Here is a 22,175-nt window from a genome sequence, read left to right on the forward strand (position 1 = left end):
TTAAGGCCCACCTCGATACGTGATCTTGTGGCTCGTACAATTTGGGGATTCGAGGTTCACTTCGTCGCGTCGCATGTGGGAATCGCAGGCTCACTTTTGCACAGGTCAGGGCCACTATCGGGACTTCCACCCGAAGACGATTTACTTGCATTCAAAGCAAACATTTTTTTTTCTCGTTCTCACCTACACAACCGCACAAGAGCACCCACAAAGTACGGAGCTGTTATAACCGATATACGGTTCCATATAGAACCACCCTTAGGCGATCGACCGCCCCTACTAATGAAGCAGCTTCGAGGATTGCGCTTGCTTTCACCCCTTTGTTCATCTACTACAGAGACTCACAACTCGAAAGTATTATTAAAGACCATTTAAAGATGTTTTGGACCAGTATCAATCATAGGTGCAAACCCAAGGACACGTCAAAAAAAGAAAGATACTGAATGAGCTGCACCGCATCGTCAAGTTTGATCCTATCGACAACAATCTGTTTTATTCGCAAATGGTATCAAGCTTCTGTCCGCCACATCCATCCCTGAAGTCGCACGTTTGGCAGGTGACCAGGCAAACACATCAGTTACATGATGGCAGTCCTAGTGCCAACTCTAACTTTCCTCGTACGTGTCATTATGGTGCTACGAGATTGGATAGCCAACGTGGCTGTCGGCTTTGATAAGAACGCCGAGGGAACATACCAGCATCACCTAATATTTGAGCGTGGACTGGTCAATCAGTGTCATGATGTCCACGGATAGTGGAATACAGCAATTATGATCTAAACTAAACTGTGATGATATCGGCGATGTGCCCAACCTTGGCTTTCACATGACTCAAGAGGTGACGACAGGGCGATACTGCTCAAATGGATGATTATACAACCCCATCATCTTCGTCCTATGCTCTATGGATGCATCCCAGATGTTTGCAAGTCTGGGGTCTCGACTGCACCACTGCTGTCGGTCCAGGAACACTGGTCGAAACCGTTTGCGCACAGGAAGCCCGGCAGGCTCCGACCGTTGTTCGTCAACTTCCATTGCAGCTGATTCTTCAACTAGTCTAGATGGTTGACTTCGCGGGCGCCGCGGAGTGGAAGGACCAGGTAATGGTGATTGTGAACCACTAGATACGGCAATGGAGAACGCAGCCTTTTGTTGTTCGTGGCGTGGGGTAGAATCTCCCCTGACAGCTAGCTCAAACGCAGTTAGGGAAGGCGTGGTACTTTGTGGCGCTATTGTGCGTTTTGTGGGCGAGACGCTTGTGCCAGGCTTGAAAGGTGACTCAACTCGACGTCTTTTAGTCGGGGTCTCAGGCAATAGGGTATCATCGAGATCATCAACGATGCTGTGGGAGAAGGCCACCACGGAACGTTTTAGTGTCAGGGGCTTTACTGGCGTGACATCCTGTGATTTAACTTTCATGGCGGATTTGGTCGGAGACTTGTGTGGCGAGGTTGAAAGGCGAGTCCGAGGTTTCGAAGGCACCCCAGAAAAACTTATTTCTCGTAGCTCAGATTTGATGCGGCCGGCGACTGCATCACATTCCTTGTCGAGGGCCTTCATGACAGATTTGAACGCAGGCAGAGGGACGCCATGGTTTTGACAAAGCGATTTTTCTTGCAGCCCCTGAACCTGTTCAACGACGTGAGCGATAAAATATCAAAAGGATGTATTATGCAGACCTCCATAATCTGACATATCCAGTAAAATATGGCACAAGTCACCGTGCTGGCTTGATGACGCGCACGAAGCATGTCAACTTTTGGGATACTACTTTCTGCTTCGCGCATCCATTCCAATGCCTCATCGGCAGGTGCTACACGGTACGTGCCGATGAGCGACCTGTAATTAAGACCCCTCGTATGCTGTTTCCCTGTAGGTCCAAGTGCTGTCCGCACAACGTTCAAAGCCTTCGTAAAATCCTTTTGACTGATGCAAGCGCTCGCGACAGCAGCTTTTTGCGACACATCGTTATTATTCAATCTATAAGCTATCATCAGATTCTGAAATATAGTAATCGGACAATGGCGCACTCTTCTGACGCGAGGTATGCGCAGATGCCTGGAAGCGCACTTGGATGAGCGACGAGATACCCAGTGCCAGGCCCAGTTTTGGCTTTTGCAAGTCGTAGAATCGTCTGTGCTTTATCATATGTTTCTCCCGAGCATAGTTTTATCAGGCTTTGTCTTTCAAGTGCTGCTGCCATCGCGAAGGTGGAAGAACAAGACGCGAGCGTGACAGCTGACGCGTGACATGTATATTTGTGACCATAACGGTGCAAGCAACAGCAGGCTGCAGCATCTGCATCCTGCACAAATCCTGCGCGTTGGCTATTGCCCAACTACAATGACCATAGCCTACCAATACGGTCACAACCTTCTAAGATAAGAGTTGCCATAGCCAAAGCGCTGTGGGCCAGTAGGACTGCATAAAAGCATCCCTTGTTTCTTTTCTTTTCCCGCACTCCATTTTTTTTTTCCTTCCATACAAAATGCGCATTCCTCTAATTACAAGTCCTCGATACCAAGATGTTGGTCGCCGAAAAGGTGGTGGTGGGGGCGGAAAAGGTGGAGGTGGAAAGGGCAGCGGCAAAGGTGGTGGTGGCGCCAATGGTAGCTCAGGGAGTGGGGGTAAGTCTAGTCGATCTAACCGCTGGGCGCTAAAATGCGGTAAATCTGATTAGACTTTTCAGGCAAGACATCAAAGGTACCAATCACCGGTGGCTCCGCCAGCGGCAAGAGCACCGCAACGGCGTACGGATATGGAGGTGGGAAACCCGAAACGATTCCTACTGGACAATTATTTGCTGGACGTACTGCTGGAGGGGCTACAAGAGCACAGATCTACGGTACAAGGTTCATCAACAGATCATTTTATCGCGAATGAATGAAACTGAGGTGTTATCCAGAATGTATGGTAGCGGATATCCTGGATACTCTGGCTATGGTGTTGCGGGCCGAGGATTTCCGTTTTGGTTTTGGCCGGTTGTCTGGGGTGGATCTACCAGTCAGTACTTGAACGATTCTGAAGTAACATTTTTGTTTCTTCGCACCAGAAGTCAACTGACGTTCCCGTTCTGCAGTACGGCGATTCGTTCAATACCAGTAGACTGGGTGGACCGATGGCACAGGCCAACTTCATTTCGAATCACACGGGTTCTACTTTCCACGTACTATCTGACAACAGCACGATCGGCTCGTTGATCCATTCTATCGACACCAATTGCTCATCGAGTTTGTCATCTTTGAGTTCAAAAACTCCATCGCCGTATAATTCATCCGCTCCAGGAGGCGCTGAACCGGAACAAGCTATACAGTACTACCGCTCTTCCAGCATCGTGCTAACTTTGGATGGCTACAACAACTCCGCTACGTTCGACAGTAATCCGAATGTCACGGACTCGCCGTTGCCTTCTGGGGTCGACACGATTCTCTTAAATTGCTTGAACTACACGATCGGACAGGCTGCTCCGTTGATTGATAATGCCAGCTCGCGGTATATCTCGCCATCATGTTTTGGCTTTGCCAGCCTCGCTTGGCTGATATGGCTTCTGGCGCACTATGCATGATGATCATGTTTCAAATTCTCGTTTTTTGGGATTACGAGATTCCATCACCCCTTGAGATGATCCTGTTTGTTCCACGATAACCTATCCTCGTGTATTCGATCACGCATTCTTAGTGTATCATCGTACTATAATCGACGATATGCTCGCTTATTGATTGTTTTTTTTTTTCGAAGGCGAGGGGTAAACTCTGTGAGTCGCTGGCAGATTCCAAATGCAGTACAAACGGATATCGGAACGTAATGGTTCGTGAGAGTTGTGCCAGTTCTTTTTTATCACCGAGGCCGTTGACCGACGGGAACCTTCGGCGATGGTGAGGCCTCGAGGCATGTTAGAACGACGATGATGAGCGGGATGCAAAGTTTTAGCATTCTGTTCATGGGTTTCGAATGAGCAGTCGAGGACGCGAAGAGGGAGCGAGTAAGGACGGTGACCTAAAAAGGAAGTGACAAGCTAGTCACCGTTTTTGATACAAAGGGAATGGATAAATGGAGGGATGCTTCTAAGGATGAGGACCTTGAACACTTGACTCCAAAATTAAAAATAACAGCAGGCGGTGTTGTAGGTCCTGTGAATGAAATTAAATCTTTGCACCCACACTCTGGACTCGCTTGAGAAGAACCATTATCCCCTGCCTGAAAAGCTATAAGGAACGCCCAAACACAATAGCGCCTTTTGTTCCCCCCCCATCCTGCTTTAGGGTGCTTTCCATCAACCACCGTGCTATTGTATCCATATCACTGTAAACATGCCACCAGTCCGTCTTTCGCACCGCCGACGCTCATCCTTGGCCATCAGTATGTCTCTTCATTCCTTTTCATCTTCTCTTTCATGCTCACGATATCGATGAATAGCGGCTCTTCATCCCATAAAGGCAGGCATCTATGGGATCAACACGACTCCTTCCCCACGATCAGTTACATTTGCACCTAATGTCACTCCAGTCACCTTCACAGAGACTGATGAGTCCTTGTCCTCACCAACACCAGAACCTTCCTCCCCCACTACCCAGCTCTTCCCTCCTTCAGAGCTGCCTCCAACCACGACCAGGAGACGTGTACCTCCTGGTAAGCGCCGGTCGCTAGGTTACATACCACGTCCCCCGAATGCGTTTATGTTGTTCCGTGCCGACTTTGTCCGTCAGAAGCACGTTCCAGGGTCCATCGAAACTAATCATGGTTCCCTGTCCAAGATTATCGGTACGCCCTAAATATTTATAGTGTCACGTGTCTCTTATCATGTACCTAGGCAATTGCTGGAGGGCCCTCCCTCTCGAGGAAAAGCGCGTATGGGAGATCAAGGCTAAGCACGCCAAAGCTGAGCACAAGGCACGGTACCCCGAGTACCGTTTTCGCCCAGTCCACAACAAGAATAAGGAAAAGAAAAAAGAAAAGGCTACTCCCACTGCTGAAGATGAACGCCGCTGCGAAGAAGTCGCTCAACTTCTCCTTGACGGGATGAAGGGCGACCAGCTCGCCGCTGCTATCCGCAAGCTTGACGAAAACAAGGTGTATACCCCTACCCCTGCCTATCCTCTCAGGCGACCCTCTTCCGTGCCCCTTCCGGATTCGCGGTTCGGTGCTACAGGCATTACCATCCCGACCCTACCTTTCTTCGCAGGCTCGCGTCCTGAGTCCCCCGTCGGAAAAATATCCCACTCTGCTCGCTATATCCTGGGTCAGCGTAGAGCTTCGAGTGCCCAACCGACTATCCCCCGTCATTGGGGTGTCGCGCAGCCCGCCTCCTGGCAGCGCGATGAGTCTCCTCTTCCAGAGGCAGATACGAGCTTGTTTGAGCCATCGTTTTTCAACTCAAACTTCTTTAGCCCAACCACGCAGCCAGATTCTGCATTCGTACGTGTTGCCATTCTTTTGTCTTCCAGATCGAAGTTGACACCACAATTCAGAGCTTCAATGAGATGATTTCCACTTTTCCTCCGCATGCTCCCCAGGACTTTGGTATTGCTCCCTTGGACCCACTCCACAATCTGTCATTAGACATCAATGCCTTGAACGTTAACCACAATGACCCCTCCGCCTGGATACCGACGGAGTACAACAACTCTCAGACTTCATCCCCATACAGTGGCTCTCCTGCTCACTCCGACATGTCTCTGCCCGTTGTCGCACCCCAGCCGCAACATGCAGCCGCCCAATTCGATCAGTGGCAAGACATGTCACAGCAGTTCAATATTCCCGCGAAAGGGTTGGACTACTTGCAGGGGCCCGGTGAGCAGCAGATCATAGAGCCACAATTCTCCGGCTACTCGACTGGCATCGAGGGTTTGTTCACACCGTTCGGTGTTAATGATACCCACGGACCTCCCATCATGGGTTTTGACTATGGCTTCTGATCGTCTCAGCTCGGTGCATATTTTTATCCCCCGTCTCTGGCACCTACACGATCTATCATTGTATGTATAGCTATCTCTTTTATTGGCCTCGGAGTTTTTCTATCTTTTTTTCTCTCCCTGTCTTTATATATATATCCTTGCTTTGCACGGTATCGTTGACTTGTAGCTTTATCACTTGCTGTGTCTGATTGGATTGCGCATCCACTCCTGTATCCATATATTTCCTATTGTCTTTGATGCTTGTAAACGAGCAATATCATGATACCCGCTTCAACCTCGTTCCCGCGCAGAAAAGCTTCACATGAGAGACTAAACCGAGCCGACTACTAAGTTTTATCTAAAATCGGTCTTCCTGTGTCGCCGGTGGTACCTTTTCATGTCAGATCAATGATTATTCGCAACATGACAATTAACTACACGTGGCGAGGAATGCTGGGCCGTGCCTATTGACCACGTTTCAGCGATCTCTGGGTGGTTTTCAACACAGGTCTGTCATAGGTAGCGCATGATCATCTTGCAGGGATGCATGTGCATACGGCTCCCCCATCATGCATCATCTGCTGGGCGCAGTCTAGCCGAGGCAATGCGAGCATGATTATTATAGTTGATATCCGTGCAGCACGCACATATACATACGTTTGGGATTTTTTGGGGTATGGGCTATGGTACAGATAGGCGTATGAAACAAATACAGAGAGGGTGCCACGACCTCGAGAAAGATACAAGAATCCGTGGTGATGTCTAGTGTTTGAGAGAAAATAATGAGAGTTGAAAAGGACATCGTTGACCATCGTGATCAGCCTTCAAGAATCCCGTCGAACGAGGGTAAGCCGGCAGCTCTTGGCCAGACTCTTGGGAATAATCACTCGCAACCATGTGTTCATCCCGGTTGTCTCCACTGTCACGGAGATGACGATCTGAGACATGGACGCGAGATGGATACAGCTTTCCTAGCTAATAGGACCGTTTGACGCCTTGCAACAGTGGACGCGGAGGCGCCATTATCGTTGCGCAACTGAAACGATATGTGATCCACACAGGATGGGGGATTCATCCATATGATCCTGCGTGAGATGCGGATCGAAATGGTCAGGTTGGACGATGGATGGGTCTCTCTGCCTCTCGGAGGATTCGGAACGGCAAGGTTGTCGGTGCTCCGGAGCTCGATCCACATCTGTTTGATTCTGTCCGTGGTGGCTCCGCAGTTGATGCAAGGGTGAAAGGGGTCACGTATAACTTTTGTTGTGTGCGACGTGATCGCACCACGATAAAAGTTAGAATGAGAACTAGACTGGGAAGCGTGATTCATCCAATGATGGAGGCCGTGGTTATGGAGGACATACAGTTCGGCTCCATGTCAACAAGTGAGAACGGTTGAACCGATGGACCTAGAACGACGTCAGTACTGATCGGTGTTCATCGCGGTATTGGCGCGAGTGTCTGTCATGACGATGAGGTGATCATCGTGAGCATTCGAGATTCTGCTGAGGCAATGCCAACTCACACTGAAATCGTGTAGTCCATGTGACACACGAAGCCCATCTCTGACCGACCGTTTTGTGCTACATTGTTGAGCTCAAACAACTATCGCACCCTGGAGGCTGAGATCTGGGAGACGACTAAACATTCCACGACTTTCAACAAACTTTCGCAGTGCTCACTGCCAAAGCGATCGTCGGTCAGTCATAGGGCAGCGCCAATGATGTTTGATGTACAGTACTAAGGTGAGAGATGATGAGCGTCTGCATGATGTTGTAAGCCTTCCCCGGGCCCTGCAGTCGAGTGTAAAGAGACTGAAAAGAAATAGAACAAATTCTTACTGCGCCACCCTGTTGCTATTGTGATTTCCCCAACGAGCATAAACGTATCATGACTCGATCTATCCAGAGCAACCGACATTCACCCCAAATATTGCTGTTCTCTTGTGACATCTACGCTTAGATGAGTATCCAGCAAGGGCGAGGTCTCTTTGTAGTCCGGAGTCTCTGAAAAATTCTCGCAATACCCATTTGGTGACCGTCATCACTACCACTCAAAGGAGGAGTCGTATTTGAATGTAGGATGGATCAGCTGCTTTGTCTTCTAGTAGGGCACAAGACAGTGAATGGAAGACCCGAACAAGACAATGATGACAGGATACAGTTAACATCCATCTGTCAAGGATCAGATTCATCAGAAGTAAGAACCTCTTCCACCGATTCCAGTGACCTATTCAGATAAGATCGAGTCATGATACGTACGGTTACACTCGTTGGGGAGATCACAGTGGCGACAAGGGTGGCGACCTTGAAATCCGATGTATAATGGTAGCAATGCGAAGGCCAGATAGGCTGTTTCAAATCACGAATCAGCACGCCACATCGAACGGGTGAAACTTGGTAGCAAGAATTTGTTCCTCATTGGAGCGGATCGCCAAGAAAAATAAACGAATAACAGTGATGATTCAGATAGAACACAAAATGATCATTTGACTCACTGAAGTCGCAAATTCTGCTCATTAGAGAAGTCAGTGGCGCTGTGGACCAGGATGACATCTTCTCGGAAATTTGATGGTATCATGTTAGCGATACCGATATGATCTGCGAACTTGACTCCTCTGTCACGCTGGCAAAAAAGAAAGGGTCGGTTGTTGCGATTATGCTCGTTGGAGAAATCATGGCGGCCACGAAGCTTGGTGCATGAACCCTCGGTAGTAATCAAGATAGCGCTCTGGACCAGGATGGCAGCTTCGAAATCTGATGGCATCATGTTATTGATACGAATATGATCTGCGAACTTGACTCCTCTGTCACACTGAAAAAAAAAGAACGAGTGGGAAGTTGAATAAATCATGGCGGCGGTGAACGACGAAGCTTGGTGCATGAACCCGCGGTAGTAATCCAAAATCACAGTTATTTTTTTTGCGCCTGGAACGAAAAAAAAAAACCGAAAGCCATGATGGGCGTATGTAGGCGCCAGAATGATCGAAAGAAGTCGATATGTGATGGCAGTGCCAGGTCATGATGCTGAAGTTGAATTCAACCATGACTGTGGCTCAGAGCACTTCTCCATCAACATTCGAATTTCTACTGAGTTATCGACTGTTGTCTTGATTTCATGTCAGAACAATAGCGTCGTTCTGGTTTAAAAGCGAAACGCGAACTGCATTTTATTGCCCACAACGACTTCATTTTCCATCATCTAACTCGTTAAGTTCATTGACATCATGGTCAACGGTAGTGCTGCTGGCTCCACTGCGCCAAAGACGCCTCCTCACGGCGTTAATTCTGCCTCCGAGATTAAGTCTACCCCACTTGCAGTCGGCTCTGCCGCTGTCAGCGAACACATCAGTACTCTAGGCCTCAGGTACGTCAATCATTCTTTTTGCTCGTTCACTTATATATCAAACTTTGCCATGCACGCAGGGTCAGGGATATCCGCCCATGGATCACTCGGGACGTCGAGAATTACACAAAATGCGAAGCCGACGACATGCTGCAGGGGCTCCTCTGTGGCTTCGACAAGCGTCCTGACAGTGAGAAGTCGAAATTGCTTCAAGATTCTCTTGAAGCCGTCCTGGACATCTGCAACAACACTCCTGAAATCACGGACAACTTGACCGAATTGTAGGTAGAGAGTTCACGTTGTATGAAAGAAGCTGACCGCCTTCTCGCAGTGCCAATTGCGCCACAGAGCCTAGTTCGTACCCGTCCTTCGTGCGTGCGGCCAATGCTGCACTCCTCAAACTGAGGAGCTTGGAAGTCTCTGGACTACAGGCTTCCCCGCACAACGACGACACCGACATCTTGTTCCATTATAACGACAAGGATATAAAGCAAACTCACCAAGGCGCAGAGTCTACGCGCAAGCCCGACGTCGTTCTCGTCTCTCGGAAAGCACTGAAGGGTGCGGCGAAGGGTAGAGAGACTAAGAGTAAGGCTAAAGGTAAGGGCAAGGGCAAGGGCAAGGGCAAGGGCACGGGCCAGGCTAGTACGGGTAACGACGACGACGACGAAGACCAAGATACCGAAGAGTTTTACGCGAACAAAGCGGCGAAGAAGCCTCACGGAAACTTCAAATGGGTCGATGTTCGATCGACCGTGGAGTTCAAACGCAGCTCCACTATAAATCCTCCAGTATTGCCTTACAAAGTGTCGGAATACGCTCCCCCTAATCCAAGGCTCAAATATCTGAACCTTTGGAATGCAACCGAAAGCCTTGAGCCAAGAGCTGCGGCTCCTGCGCCTGCCGCGGCTCCTACTCGAAGCTCGAACATGCCATCGAATGAACGTGAGCCATACAGAACGTCTACCTGCACTTCATTGCTTACCTTCGCAATTCAGCGCAGGGTACGCGTACGTCCGAGCGGCTGAAAGTAAAATCAGACAGCAAACGTAAATCTGATCAGTTGGACGCCAACAATTCTGCTTCCAAGCGTCAGAAGAAAACCGATGAGATCCCCGCGGACCAGAAGGAAACCAAGGAGGAACCTGAAAAGATTCATCCAAACGTCCAGAATGGTCTATATGTCGCCGAGATACTCGCTGCCAACATCGCGCTGCAGTGTGTTATATCTTACGTAGTAAACAGTAAGTCGATTAAATATTTCAGAGCACTCGTTAAATTGATCGCCCATCCTAGATGATATTATCTACATCTGGTATTTCGATCGAGAAAACGCCATTCAATGCGCCGGCATCAACTTCATCAAGGACCTTCCCCGGTTCCTTGTGCTACTGCTTGGCATGCAGCGCATGGGGGACGAGCAATGGGGCCATAATCCGCATTTCACCCACGTTCCTGGCGTTTCGTGCGACATCGTCGTCGGAGATGTCGATCTTACATTGGACCTGAAGTCCGACACACGCATAACTCACTTCGGTCTGCGCGGCCGCGCAACCAACGTTTTCTCTGTCCGAAGCAAGTATCTTTCGGACATACAGAAGAGGGACGTTTGTGGCAATGATTCGAAGGAACTGATCGCCAAGCTGTATTGGCCAGAAGAGCGACGTCAGAGCGAGGACGAGATACTCCAGAACGTGTATGACATCGCGAGCAAGGAGTCGACTGTGAAGGGCCACATCCCGGACATGGTGTGGTTCCACAAATTCGACGAGACGTCCACGGCAAAGATCAGGAGGTCGCTAGGAATTCAAGACGCTGATGCTGAAGGGGGCAGTCGCGTTTTGTACATCATCGTGTTCAGGAAACTCATCCCAATCACGTCGCTGAGCGGAGACGATTTTCTCAGCGCATGGTGGCAAGTTGTCCTATGTACGTCTGATTTTTCTTTCACTCTTCATTATCGCTGACTGAGCCGACAGGCCATTACACACTTTGGAAGCACGATGTCCATCACCGCGACGTCAGTCCCAACAATCTCATGGTCTACATGTTGAACGGCCAATGGATCGGGGTCCTCAACGATTACGACCTATCATCGATCAAACGCGATGGGCCCAGCGGGAAGGAGCGGACAGGAACAGTTCCATTCATGGCACTCGACTTACTCGACGTAGCTGGCCTCGAAGGCAAAGTCACACACTTGTACCGGCACGACGCTGAATCATTAGTGTGGGTCCTCGTCTGGGTCTGTCTTAGGTACCAAGGAGGCAAGTTGTTGAGCAGTGGCAGACAGCTTGATCACTGGCTAAAGGTGGATGCCAATGGATGCAGGGAGAAAAAATCTGACTTCCAGCGGACGCTTCGGCACGGGAAGACCGAGGCCATCCTCATACAACCCTCGCCGTCACACCAATCTAACTGGAAAATAGCGGTAGCTTGCCTGAGCACCATCTTTCATGCTGACCTGGCCGAACCGGACGAAAATGAATATATTCTTCAGACGTGGCTTTTCGATAACTTAAAGTCTGTCGCTCCAGGCATTGTAGCTCGCTATCCCATCAGTGTATCATAAACTTCATACAGTCTTACATCATGTGAATGCGTTTTTGCAATAGAATCTACTGATGAAACATATCTACCTGAAACTGTTTGTACTAAGGACTACATTCTTGTAGTTGGCTCCTGCCGCTGCCAGTGAACACACTACGGTGAAGGGCCACACCCCGAACATCAGTGAACTGAGGGAAACATGAGAAAGATATATATTGCCTTATATAGGGAATAATCACGAGCATCGGCATAATTCTGCTATGGGTTATCACATGGTCATGTATGAGTTTATGGAGAAAAGACGATTTCCTAATCGACGTACACAGGTTTGCGAACTACCAAAAACTCGTAGACTTGTGTAACTCGAAATCAAGTGGCAGACACGGCGAATGCTAATGGTCTGTCTCGACGATTCATGGCCGCCACATCGAGACCAATATCCTCAATTCGGAAGGCAAGTCTAAAAATAAGTGTCTTGCAAGCACGACAATCTGTGCACTGATCGCACAAGAACCAATTCGATTTGTTCAATCGAGATGTAGTTATAGGCAGGTCGAAAGTTAATGATTTACCTCAACAATTCATAGTCGCAACATTGGGACCAAGGTCCACGATTCGAAAGGTAAGTGCAGAAAATCAGTGTCCTGCAGATACCGATAATGTATGTGCTGAGCGCACAAGAACAGGTTTATATATTTATTCAGATCCTTCGACCACCCCTTTTGAATGTATACTTTCGCCCTGTTAGGTGTTCGTGGCTACTTCATGCAGAATTACTCTAGTTCCTCCGTGGAAGGGACAATTTACGTACCATTCGGGGGACGGTCAGTCATATGCTGCTTTGAATCTTTCCACAATTTGTTCTGCAAGTACAATATTGGTCAGTCGGGTATTATTGAATCATCTGTACAAAATTGCTTTGCATGTGCAATGACGCTGCATTATCATGACACAGTGCTAACTTGACAGAGACTTGCCAATGGTGGGGCATAGATACCTTAGCACCAGTTTTACCGGTTGAGCTAATTCATTTTGTCTGAGTCTGAGTCTGTAATATTGGGTTTTTTCGTCCCCTGCTTTAGTGATTTTTGACGCGGGTATAGACAACGTGCATACACTTAATATTTCATGTGCGATGAGCAGGGTGGTGATGTCAGCTAGTTCTACCATTGTTGTGATACCACACTCGTCTACTTAATTTGTTCACCTTACATGGCATTAGTAATATTGCCAGCTTTTGTGCTCTGCTTCAATAATTGCGTATATTCGCATTTGGAAGCCTCAATCATTATCTTCATCAACAGAACAACTATGCGATCACTGAGCAATACTAAGCAATCATACTAAACCTCCCATTGTGTAACAAATAAATCTGGAAAGCTTGCAGACAAAGACTGTACCCGGGTTACCCATCTCTCATGGGCATTGCTCTAATTTTGGTATGTTTGACACTTCTTGTTACTTCTCAGTGTATACATTTTGTCCCGTGATTTTGTCTCCTCACATGCATGTATTTCAGGTCTGAACATGTCCATAAAATCAAGAACAACAATGATATTACCATGATACGTCCTGTCTGGGACTCTTCTCGTTTGTACTTCAAATTGGTCTGTATTGGAAATAACAAGTAGGCAATACCAATATCGCTGCTTTCATGCTTATATTTCCCTGATTCAGTTTATTGAAATACAAGTACAAGGTTCTGATTTTATCTATATTATTCGTAACACGTCCATGAGGAAATAAGATTGCAACTATACAAGTGTGAATAGGATATCTCTCAGATCTCAGACATCTCATACATATTTACAACTGGCTTCGAAGCTTCACACTGAACAAGAATTTTAAATCATGGCATTAGAAACAGCAGGTTGTGCTAGTGTAATTAATGAAATAAACCAATTTCAGAGCCAACAATAGGTAAGGTGAGATAGTCCTAGAATCTACACTTGGGTGAGAAATCAGATAAACTATTCGGAATCAAAAAGAGCATCATCCATTTGTGCTCTCTGCCTTGCGAGAGCATTCACAGACATCTTGGCCTTCGCTCCGTCAGTGAGTTCTGTGCAGCGACTTGTTCCGAAGATTTTCCTAAGAAGTGAAGGTCAGTCGAAGGTCGTCGAGGGCGTACTGAGCAAAGCACCTTGTCCACCACGCTAGGAGTCGGTCAACTTTCTGCTGTGCGAGTCGACCAGGGGGCCATTTGAAGAAATCTACGATGGTTTGCCAAAATGGTATATAGTCGAAGTCACCATCGATCGATCGCCACGAGGTCACAGAAGATATAGTGAATCACAACTTGTTACATTGTATTGTTAATGCTAGGCAAAGAATAGAAAAAAAAAGAAGCACCTGACACGAAACGTAAGCAATCGAGCAGGGTGTGACTTTATGCATCTTGATTATCTGCGCTACATGTGTCTTGACTTTCCTGTCAAGGTTCTTCACATGTCGGCAGTTTTCGGTGACATTAGCACCATCACCATCGCCATCACCGGTAACCTCCTTTGCGGAAGAGGGAGACGTGAATATAGCCTTGAATGCCTACTTAGTAAAGTGAGATCTTTGTCAGACTAGGAGTCATGTATGAAAAAAAACCTGAATCAAAAGACTGCTCTTGAAGAGGCCCTCCTCTAGATTGTCCTGATCAGCCATGTATTTTTCATACAAAAAAGCTGGCCAGGACATTTTGGTCACGGCATAGCCATCTGCACGATCCCTTATCCCTGCTTTGACTCTAATAGACGGTTAGTTGTCGTGCAAGATGCAGAGTGAGATAGTTACCTTGGATCGTTCCAGTCCAGCTCGGTTGGGCAGAGTAGCCTGCCGCACACATCGTTGATGAAACCACAACAGTTTTTGTCATCGGGGTCGACGGGGGGAGTGGGTTTGAATTCGCGGCTGAGCCAGCCAGTGACGAGACTCTTAAGTTTTGATGTGTCATCGCCTTGAGCAGCATCGGCCCCCTGTCTGAGCTAGACAACAATTTAGCAAAGGTAAATGATTACTACTGGCAAACACACCTTCTTCAGCATTTCGGAGTATTCATTGTACTCCACCTCTGAGGCCCTACTATGAAACCACAGGAGGGCCTGGTTGAGGGTGATGTATCCAACTTGCAAATGTTCCTGGCTGATGATGAACAGTCACTAGCAATCATGAGTATGGGTGAAGAACTTACTCAATAGTCAAATTTTCATCCAACTCGTCACTATCACACCTTCGATCATTCTCCGCTATCAGATCTTCGATGCTGTCAAATAGTAAAACTATACGCCTGATGGCTCTTCCTTTCGATACATAGTAGTTTATCTCCCTGACAGTCATAGTTAGTGAACTGATTTATACATCAATGGTGCCCATACCTTTGTTTGGCCTCATGCCCTGACTCCAGCGACTGTAGCTTTTCTTCTAGCGAAGCAATTCTCCGCTTCTGTCGAACACTTTCGGATGTCGGCACTGCTAGTGACTGTGCCGATTTGGAAGTATGGGGGGTGTTCTCCACTTCCTGTGACATGACCTTTCACAGCGAGAACGGAAAGAAAGAGGAATTGAGCCTACTTGGAACGAGGGATGAGAAGAGGGATAGGACTGACAAGCTCCCGCTTTATATGACAGTTGGCCGGTGTCGGCAAAGGAGGTACCTAAAAAAATGTGCTGAAAATGGTCAGACATGTTAAAGGAACCACCAGAATAAGTTGTGATGTCATTATCGTAACAGGTGCTACATACTCATTAATTCAGGGTAAGCTCAACATTTTGAAATGAACACTTTTGTGTGACCTCGAATTTGGAATAATGCAAGGACACTCCTCGCTTCCGAGTTTAATGTTGGGAATGACCAAGTTTTGGCGGGACGGACTTACAATGTCACAGTGTTGTAGGCCCATCACTTGCACAGTGCGGTGTTCACCAAACTCTGCCTCTTGAAACTCAGCTCTGAAGAGTGCATATAATGGCCAGGGATATTTGAAGCATGCACAGCAGTGCACTTCAAGCTAAAGTCTGAATCGAGGGCACTGACGCTCTCTGTCGGTGCAATCTTGATCTCAAATACATGGCGAGGATCATCGCCCAAGACGATACAGTTAGTAAGTTTGAGGTGGAGTGGTCCAGAAGACACTAAGTTAGACCGCAATCACTAAGGAGGAAAGGGTGGCAATATCGAAAGACAACTCACTGGCAGGCGGGCATTGGATAATAATATGCAGACACTTACACTGACTCGAGGGGCATCAGGAAAAATCTCAACCATTTCATCCACAGGTGATAGGGATTTCATTGGGTCAAGTGTACTAAGACTGTGAAGATTGTGCTTGATCGTCTTGTCGACAGCCAGGTAAACCTTCCACAGTATCAGGTCGTCAACATCCAATCATAGGCATCAGATCACTCACCTTCCATAGCTTGAGAGTTTTAGCATCAACACCATCAAATTCATGCTTATTCTGTTCTTTGATAATATTCTGGAGGGCACTGTAGAAAGCTGATCTCTGCTGGGCTCAGCAGAAATCATACTACCTAGACAACAAATATTTAGGTAGATCTTAGCACGACCTATGCTGCTATACTTGCAGAGCAAGTGCGTTCGATCATATAGGGGTAGCTGTTTGGTATTAGTTTAGATAGTTAGTTATCAATAATAGGAAGATAATCCGAAGCTAGGAACTACTTGTCCGAAGGGAAACTGTCGGGTCCGAAATATCGGAGTCGGGTCGTGTGTCGGACTATGCATCGGACTGTCGGGAATGTGTCGGATGATAAAGGAATGTGTCGGAAGTGTGTCGGATTGTCGGTCAAATGAATGTTGGATGTGTCGGAATGTTTCGGAGAAAAAGAGTGGATAGATATTTTGCAATACAATAAAGTACTACTAATATCCAATGACTTCCATCCTACTACTGAGTAGGGAAAAGTAAGTGAGTCAATAGGTAGGAAGTACTAGATATTAAATAGTGACTATGTAGAAATTTGGACTGCTATAGGCGAGAGTAGTAGCGATATTTCGGGTCCGAAATCCTATGTAATAGGACATGTGGTACTGTGGACCATGAGAAAACATGTAATAACACTGTATACAATGCTTAGAAAGTCAAAAGGAGTAAATGCGCACCTAGTGGGGATAGATGTGACTGGACAGGACATAGGGAGGACTGGTCCGATGCGCGGGAATGTCGGGTTGGGATCAGACATGCGTCGGACTGTTGGAAAGTGTGTCGGGTCAGGATCGGACTGTCGGACTCGGGTCAGGGTAGTTGGAAGTGCATCAGACAAATACTGTTTGACATCAGTATCAAAATAGTTGGTTCTGAGCCCAGCACCACGACCATTGTTACAGCGCTGACACTCTCTGTCAGTGCAATCTTGATCTCAAATATACTACCAGGATCATCATTGCCCAAGACAATGCAGTTGAGTTTGTACATCTGACGTTGAGAACAATGGTAGTAATAGTGTCTCGTCGAAGTGGTGACTGGAGTGAGTAACAATTTTGAATTTCATATTTGGCTCACATAAGCTTCCTAAGGTAGTGACTAGGTTCCTCGATGGCTTAACTACAAAATCATCCCGAATCCAGTCCAACTTGTGTCCGAAATTAAGCAAAGCTCGCAAACTTGCTGGCAACAGGTACGCATAAGTGTCCAAAGACTTATATGCCACTATATGATACAGCAGGAGCGGCATTCAGAGACCTCAGAGCCAGGCAACCACACCATGTGACCACGGTGCAGCTGTGACTGGCAGCTTCGGCATGGCAAGGGGTAAAACGGTCCCTTGCCATGACAAATTTTCCCTGCAGCGTGTCACACACGTATCGCTGCTCCAGCCTTTTGTTCAGGATTGACTTGCCTTAACATTCAACTGTTGGAACTGATATCATACAGAGTGTGTGCTGTGATAGGTATATTCTGGATGAGTCATATTCTATTCTCACATTTCGCATGTTTTTCAGCTGTCTGTTCACAATTGAGGTGACCGATCCCCGATCACATCACCTGTTGAAGTTTCAGGTGACAAAGTATCGCCCAATATGGGCAACATTATTAAATCTCATCCACACTAGCATGGATTCAATGACTACCAGAAGAATCGATCACATCTTTTGTCTATGTATAGCATCCTACGTATATATATGGAGCGCACACTGTTTGAGACCTTTGAAACTCAGCCGGTGACCTTGCTTTTACTCTACTGCAGGGCTCACCATCACATAACATAGGCATGTTCCACCTTACTCCTCCTCCAAGCTCTGCCAGTGGGTGTAGTCCTGCCTATGAGTGCAGGGCTACCACGTGTAGTCGCAGTGTTACTACAAAGAAATTCCAGCGGGATATCACTCCAACAAATACTTGTCGGGCCCGAGCTCTCGAAAGAACTAGGCGCCATCGGTCATCATCATGTGACACCGCCTATGATTTGTCAGATGACATACATGTACCTGCATCCCTTCCCCCCATAGTCCATCATCTATCACTCTATGTGAACCATGCAAGAAGAAAATTCAAGCCCTATGATAGGGATGCTCCCACTATGTGGGCCCTCCGATTCGCTGAAGGTTACCCTACCCCAAGGAACACTGATACGAGTCCCACAGATATTCAGAGGGTATGTTATCACATATGTATCCTGACGTTGCTTATTGAGGGCAAGCATATTAGGGCAAGCATCAATTACATTGTGGCTTGAGACACCTGTCCCATGAGGCTATGGCTCAAGCTGTCCTCACGAAGGAAGCTGATGTTGAGTCGAGACACCTGAGTGCCATGGCAATGGCTTGGCGAATCGAGGTGTCTGAGCGACACACAAAGTTCCTTCACATGGTTCTTGAGTGTGATGCTGATACATATGCTAGCGCCGCTTCAGAGCGTCTCGACTCATCAGTTCAAGCTCTTGTTAACTGCAGTAAGGAGGAGCTTCAAAACCACGTGGACTTTGGTGCCGTCACATATAAACATGACGTGATGTCATTCGCTGTTGCGGACGAACAGCTCACTGACATGGAGGGTTATACTGTCGAGCATTATCAGGTCTAAAGATGTTCGTGCAGGAGGTGGCAAGCAAGCGCTTCCTGTCGACTCTGGCGATATTTCAGATGAAGGGGGTCCAGAGTCTGTGCATGAATCCACAGAGAACTCTGAGTCGGACAGCTGATGTGATTACCAAATTGACCTTCCATTATGCTCGTACTGATATTGTGTGATAGATGCTACCTGAGCAGAAGAGCTGTACTTCTAAGTCCGAATCATTATTTGTTGATAAGACCTTTTCTTTGTAGAAATGCTGCCATTACGGATATAATTGTATTTTCTTGGTCCCTATTTTGAAATGACTCAAAGCGTTTTTGCCAAGTGACTCACGAGCGCTCCGCTTGATGTAGTATAAGTAACTGCGTGAAACTTGAAAAAATTAAATTAAATATTGCGACAAAGTCTTGCCAATCACACATAATAATACTTCTCATTTAGCAAGTGCGTGCCGCAGAAGCGCAGGGCCTAGAATTCCAAGCTAACTTCATTTTGATCGGACCAGATTTCTTTTTATGACTTCTATTTACTTGTGGAGCTGGACAAACAAATGGGTCCCCCTTACTAAACTACTTTGATATCGGATCTGATTTTGTCTAGCCTAGGTCAGAGCTTCCAGCAGATTGTCGCGAGGTGGACCACGTTCATAACATAAGGATCTGTTAGCTGAGGCAGGAGGAACACCAGGTGGCGGGATGGCAGCAGCTTCGGACCTGCGAAAGTTCTGCATCAGGGGGCTATCATAAAATACCAGCTGCGTCCGGTGATGACCCACAGGTGAGGGCTAGTACTAGGCTGGCAGGGGGATATGAAGCTTGCCTCGAGTCTGATGACCTTTAGCATAACGAGACCCTAAACTCATGAGGACCTCATTTCGTTCATTTCCAAGCCGAAAAGGAATTTGGGCCCATCTCCATGCAGAGAGTCAAGATGATACAGTACCTGGCGGAGCTTGGCAAACAAAGGGTCTCGCTTGAAATGTACGACAGCCGCAACCTGAGCTCAGGGAAGACAGCAAACTCCGTCCTTCCCAAACAGTAAGGTGAGACCTGCGATAAGACGAAATGAAAGTAGCCGCTGTCAGGCCCCTTTGACTCGATCAATTTGAGGCAAGACGGATTGGGTCAATCATCCTAAAGGTTTAATTCGCTCTTCTATCAAGTCGATCATCACGGAGTATGTAAGTTTTGATGAGCAAATGCTATAATCTGCTATAATCGGCCAGGTCTTATGGTGAGTCACGTGTATTTTATTTCATTGCTACCAGGGATCAATTGAATCTGCTCCCCTTTGAGCAAACTTCAGCGTGTCGGGAAAGCCTCAAGGTTAGTTGATGACGTAAAATTCAACGGTAATACTAACTTGTGATTCAATTATTATAGTAAGCTAGCCTGGACAGGATGCTATCCGATTTGGCGACCAACAATATCATTAAGGCAGCATTAAGCTGCAGTATTTCACATCATTTTTACCACCACCCCACTCCAGATGTTGAGCTGGAAAGGTGCATTAAGAAAGAAATACGGCTATCGATCCTCTGAAGGTTCGTCGAGATCACGGCTGCTCCTGATTTTATTAATCGCATCATTGTGGCCAGGTATCCCGTCAGTTATCATGTCTCGCGAGCAGAATTGGTCACTACCAGTCAGTAGCCCTGAACCTCAATTCATTTCTTACGCAGACAATCAACCTCCGCAGGTGTCGTTTGGCGATGGAGGCCATATCCAGCCTGAATCTGAGATAGTCACATCTCACAATCCTGGGTCTGATCAGATGTCTCGCCTTACTCAGTATTCACCTGCATCAAGTTCATATGAGGGGGACAACCAGACATTTGGACCGTGTTTCCTGTGTATTTGGAATATCTGAAGACTCACAATCTCACCCACGAGTCCAGTCACTCTAACGTCAACTCTCAGCATCCGTCTGCCATATACCGTGTTTCTCCTTATTCAACTGGTGGGTTGTCGAGCACATTGAATGTCCAGCACTCTTTCCCATACCTGCCTCTTAGCCATGATGTTCCAACCCAATCTACTTCATCGACTCTTGGGGCTTGTAGCTATGAAAATGAGCTTCAGCAGTACCAACCTGATACCATGATGCCTGTTAACACATGAATGTCCCAGGGTTTCAGGAGCACGAGCCCTGTGCATGTCCAACATTCAACCAAACGGGTGATGTTTCTCAGCACCAAGCCCATCATCCATACCATACCGCCGAGCAAACCAGTGTCTCTATTGACACCTGTCTTTTTATCGGAAGGGGAAATCGACGCTGTGAAGAAGGAGGCTAACATACAGATGAATAGGCTCATCCTCGATCAAACATTCTTCCCCACCGACGATGCAGCTCTCGGAAGGATGGCCGAACTGGCACTCGACAAGGCTATCGCCAAGTGCTCAAATGGTATTCAATTCATATGTATTCTTTCAATAACTCACGAAGACAAAAGCAGCGGACTTCAGTGGGTGGAAGTTGCTACGGGAAGGCCAAAACGAAATCAAGAAGCTCAAGGGCATATTAACTAAAATTCGCAATGAAATCAAGGACCTCATACTCGCAGCGGTAGTAAATGCTTATTCTTTGTCCCTTGCAATTGAGAAGCGCGGTCCAGCGCGTCTTTCACCAAGGATCGCGAAAATCAATTTGCTACTCACGACTAATGTGTTCCTCCATGGGCTCATGACGGTGCGTGCACCCATTCTAATGCGTGTTCTTCTCTAATTTGACATTTTATCTCAGCTGCTCGGGAATGATGGCCTGTCCCACCAATACAATATACCATTTGGAAATAGCGCGATCATCAACGCGTTAGAAACTATCTTGTTGGAGAGACAGTACCACTGGTTCATCTACTATGATGATTCCGAAGGGTGGAAAAAACACCTCATGAACTTGATCACGTTTATCGGCACAGCTTTTAGGTGGGCCCTAAGACAGTATCGGACAGGTAGATTGAGAGCTGCCGATATGACTTCTGTTACAATAACATTTACTCCTATTACATTTTTCTTTTCTTGTAACTATGCCGCCGACTCTAGACTCATCTAGACTCGGCTATTCTCTTATCAAGCGGGCTGTCCGCACTTCTCTTCTTTCTGATTGTAACATAGATACTATCTTGCGCCGCATGGCGGTTTCACCTATCTTTGCTATCTTGATAGGTTGTACTCTTTTTCCTATCTCTGTTACTTTTCTTGTCGCGGCTATGCCGCTTCCTTTTACCTATATAAACCCTATGTACCATAGATGTATTCCTTAACTTAATCTACTGGGTTTTCCCCTTGAATCCTGATCTACTAAGGTCTCCACCCTTAGTAGCCTGAACTCTGATTCTAAGACAGTCACTCACTGTCTTA

At 47.1% G+C, this 22,175-nt stretch overlaps 8 protein-coding genes across 8 annotated transcripts; 5 read left to right on the forward strand and 3 right to left on the reverse strand.

The window, feature by feature from the left end:
• Positions 1–792: 792 nt before the first annotated feature.
• On the reverse strand, positions 793–2,235 carry EDB93DRAFT_853627 (uncharacterized protein). Its single transcript, XM_041457706.1, has 3 exons — positions 2,030–2,235; positions 1,679–1,979; positions 793–1,628 (listed from the first exon to the last, which is right to left on the reverse strand). Exons 1-3 carry the CDS (start codon positions 2,200–2,202, stop codon positions 831–833), a joined length of 1,272 nt encoding a protein of 423 aa, XP_041303355.1. The 5' UTR covers positions 2,203–2,235; the 3' UTR covers positions 793–830.
• Positions 2,030–3,564, forward strand: EDB93DRAFT_1306549 (uncharacterized protein; the record flags this gene model as incomplete). The annotated part of the gene is made up of 4 exons (XM_041454755.1): positions 2,030–2,626; positions 2,680–2,851; positions 2,905–3,025; positions 3,079–3,564. Exons 1-4 carry the CDS (start codon positions 2,488–2,490, stop codon positions 3,562–3,564), a joined length of 918 nt encoding a protein of 305 aa, XP_041303356.1. The 5' UTR covers positions 2,030–2,487.
• A 495-nt stretch (positions 3,565–4,059) lies between these two features.
• On the forward strand, positions 4,060–6,192 carry EDB93DRAFT_1173266 (uncharacterized protein). The gene is made up of 4 exons (XM_041450411.1): positions 4,060–4,358; positions 4,416–4,760; positions 4,810–5,414; positions 5,468–6,192. Exons 1-4 carry the CDS (start codon positions 4,310–4,312, stop codon positions 5,912–5,914), a joined length of 1,446 nt encoding a protein of 481 aa, XP_041303357.1. The 5' UTR covers positions 4,060–4,309; the 3' UTR covers positions 5,915–6,192.
• A 2,970-nt stretch (positions 6,193–9,162) lies between these two features.
• On the forward strand, positions 9,163–11,893 carry EDB93DRAFT_1173291 (uncharacterized protein). Its single transcript, XM_041450412.1, is given in 8 exon segments — positions 9,163–9,259; positions 9,319–9,519; positions 9,570–9,826; positions 9,839–10,183; positions 10,237–10,482; positions 10,535–11,167; positions 11,218–11,818; positions 11,868–11,893. The coding sequence occupies 6 exon segments, from the start codon at positions 9,386–9,388 to the stop codon at positions 11,808–11,810; spliced, it is 2,208 nt and encodes a 735-aa protein (XP_041303358.1). The 5' UTR covers positions 9,163–9,259; positions 9,319–9,385; the 3' UTR covers positions 11,811–11,818; positions 11,868–11,893.
• A 2,037-nt stretch (positions 11,894–13,930) lies between these two features.
• EDB93DRAFT_1060779 (uncharacterized protein) lies at positions 13,931–14,080 on the reverse strand (the record flags this gene model as incomplete). Its single annotated transcript, XM_041444821.1, has 1 exon — positions 13,931–14,080. A coding segment is annotated over one exon (150 nt), but the record flags the coding sequence as incomplete, so codon positions are not given.
• On the reverse strand, positions 14,081–14,763 carry EDB93DRAFT_1092960 (uncharacterized protein; the record flags this gene model as incomplete). The annotated part of the gene is made up of 4 exons (XM_041446474.1): positions 14,081–14,199; positions 14,266–14,332; positions 14,387–14,525; positions 14,573–14,763. Coding segments are annotated over 4 exons (516 nt in total), but the record flags the coding sequence as incomplete, so codon positions are not given.
• Positions 14,764–18,319: 3,556 nt separating this feature from the next.
• On the forward strand, positions 18,320–18,822 carry EDB93DRAFT_1254664 (uncharacterized protein; the record flags this gene model as incomplete). Its single annotated transcript, XM_041453658.1, has 2 exons — positions 18,320–18,394; positions 18,448–18,822. 2 exons carry the CDS (start codon positions 18,320–18,322, stop codon positions 18,820–18,822), a joined length of 450 nt encoding a protein of 149 aa, XP_041303361.1.
• A 906-nt stretch (positions 18,823–19,728) lies between these two features.
• Positions 19,729–21,677, forward strand: EDB93DRAFT_1107432 (uncharacterized protein; the record flags this gene model as incomplete). Its single annotated transcript, XM_041447725.1, has 10 exons — positions 19,729–19,850; positions 19,953–19,993; positions 20,039–20,046; positions 20,302–20,356; positions 20,411–20,457; positions 20,512–20,654; positions 20,733–20,772; positions 20,943–21,222; positions 21,272–21,504; positions 21,612–21,677. 10 exons carry the CDS (start codon positions 19,729–19,731, stop codon positions 21,675–21,677), a joined length of 1,035 nt encoding a protein of 344 aa, XP_041303362.1.
• Between the last annotated feature and the right edge of the window lie 498 nt (positions 21,678–22,175).

This window comes from Suillus bovinus (assembly GCF_016758785.1).
Source record: "Suillus bovinus strain UH-Sbo-P2 chromosome Unknown EDB93scaffold_77, whole genome shotgun sequence".
Taxonomy (NCBI): Eukaryota; Fungi; Basidiomycota; class Agaricomycetes; order Boletales; family Suillaceae; genus Suillus; species Suillus bovinus.

Coding starts and splice junctions, on each gene's coding strand:
- EDB93DRAFT_1173266 (XM_041450411.1), top strand. CDS start 4,310: ATGCCACCAGTCCGTCTTTCGCACCGCCGACGCTCATCCTTGGCCATC. Junction 4,359..4,415: donor ACGCTCATCCTTGGCCATCA/GTATGTCTCTTC, acceptor ATCGATGAATAG/CGGCTCTTCATCCCATAAAG. Junction 4,761..4,809: donor TTCCCTGTCCAAGATTATCG/GTACGCCCTAAA, acceptor TCATGTACCTAG/GCAATTGCTGGAGGGCCCTC.
- EDB93DRAFT_853627 (XM_041457706.1), bottom strand. CDS start 2,202: ATGGCAGCAGCACTTGAAAGACAAAGCCTGATAAAACTATGCTCGGGA. Junction 1,980..2,029: donor GCATACCTCGCGTCAGAAGA/GTGCGCCATTGT, acceptor GATAGCTTATAG/ATTGAATAATAACGATGTGT. Junction 1,629..1,678: donor GGATATGTCAGATTATGGAG/GTCTGCATAATA, acceptor GTCGTTGAACAG/GTTCAGGGGCTGCAAGAAAA.
- EDB93DRAFT_1173291 (XM_041450412.1), top strand. CDS start 9,386: ATGCTGCAGGGGCTCCTCTGTGGCTTCGACAAGCGTCCTGACAGTGAG. Junction 9,520..9,569: donor ACGGACAACTTGACCGAATT/GTAGGTAGAGAG, acceptor GCCTTCTCGCAG/TGCCAATTGCGCCACAGAGC. Junction 10,483..10,534: donor TATATCTTACGTAGTAAACA/GTAAGTCGATTA, acceptor CGCCCATCCTAG/ATGATATTATCTACATCTGG.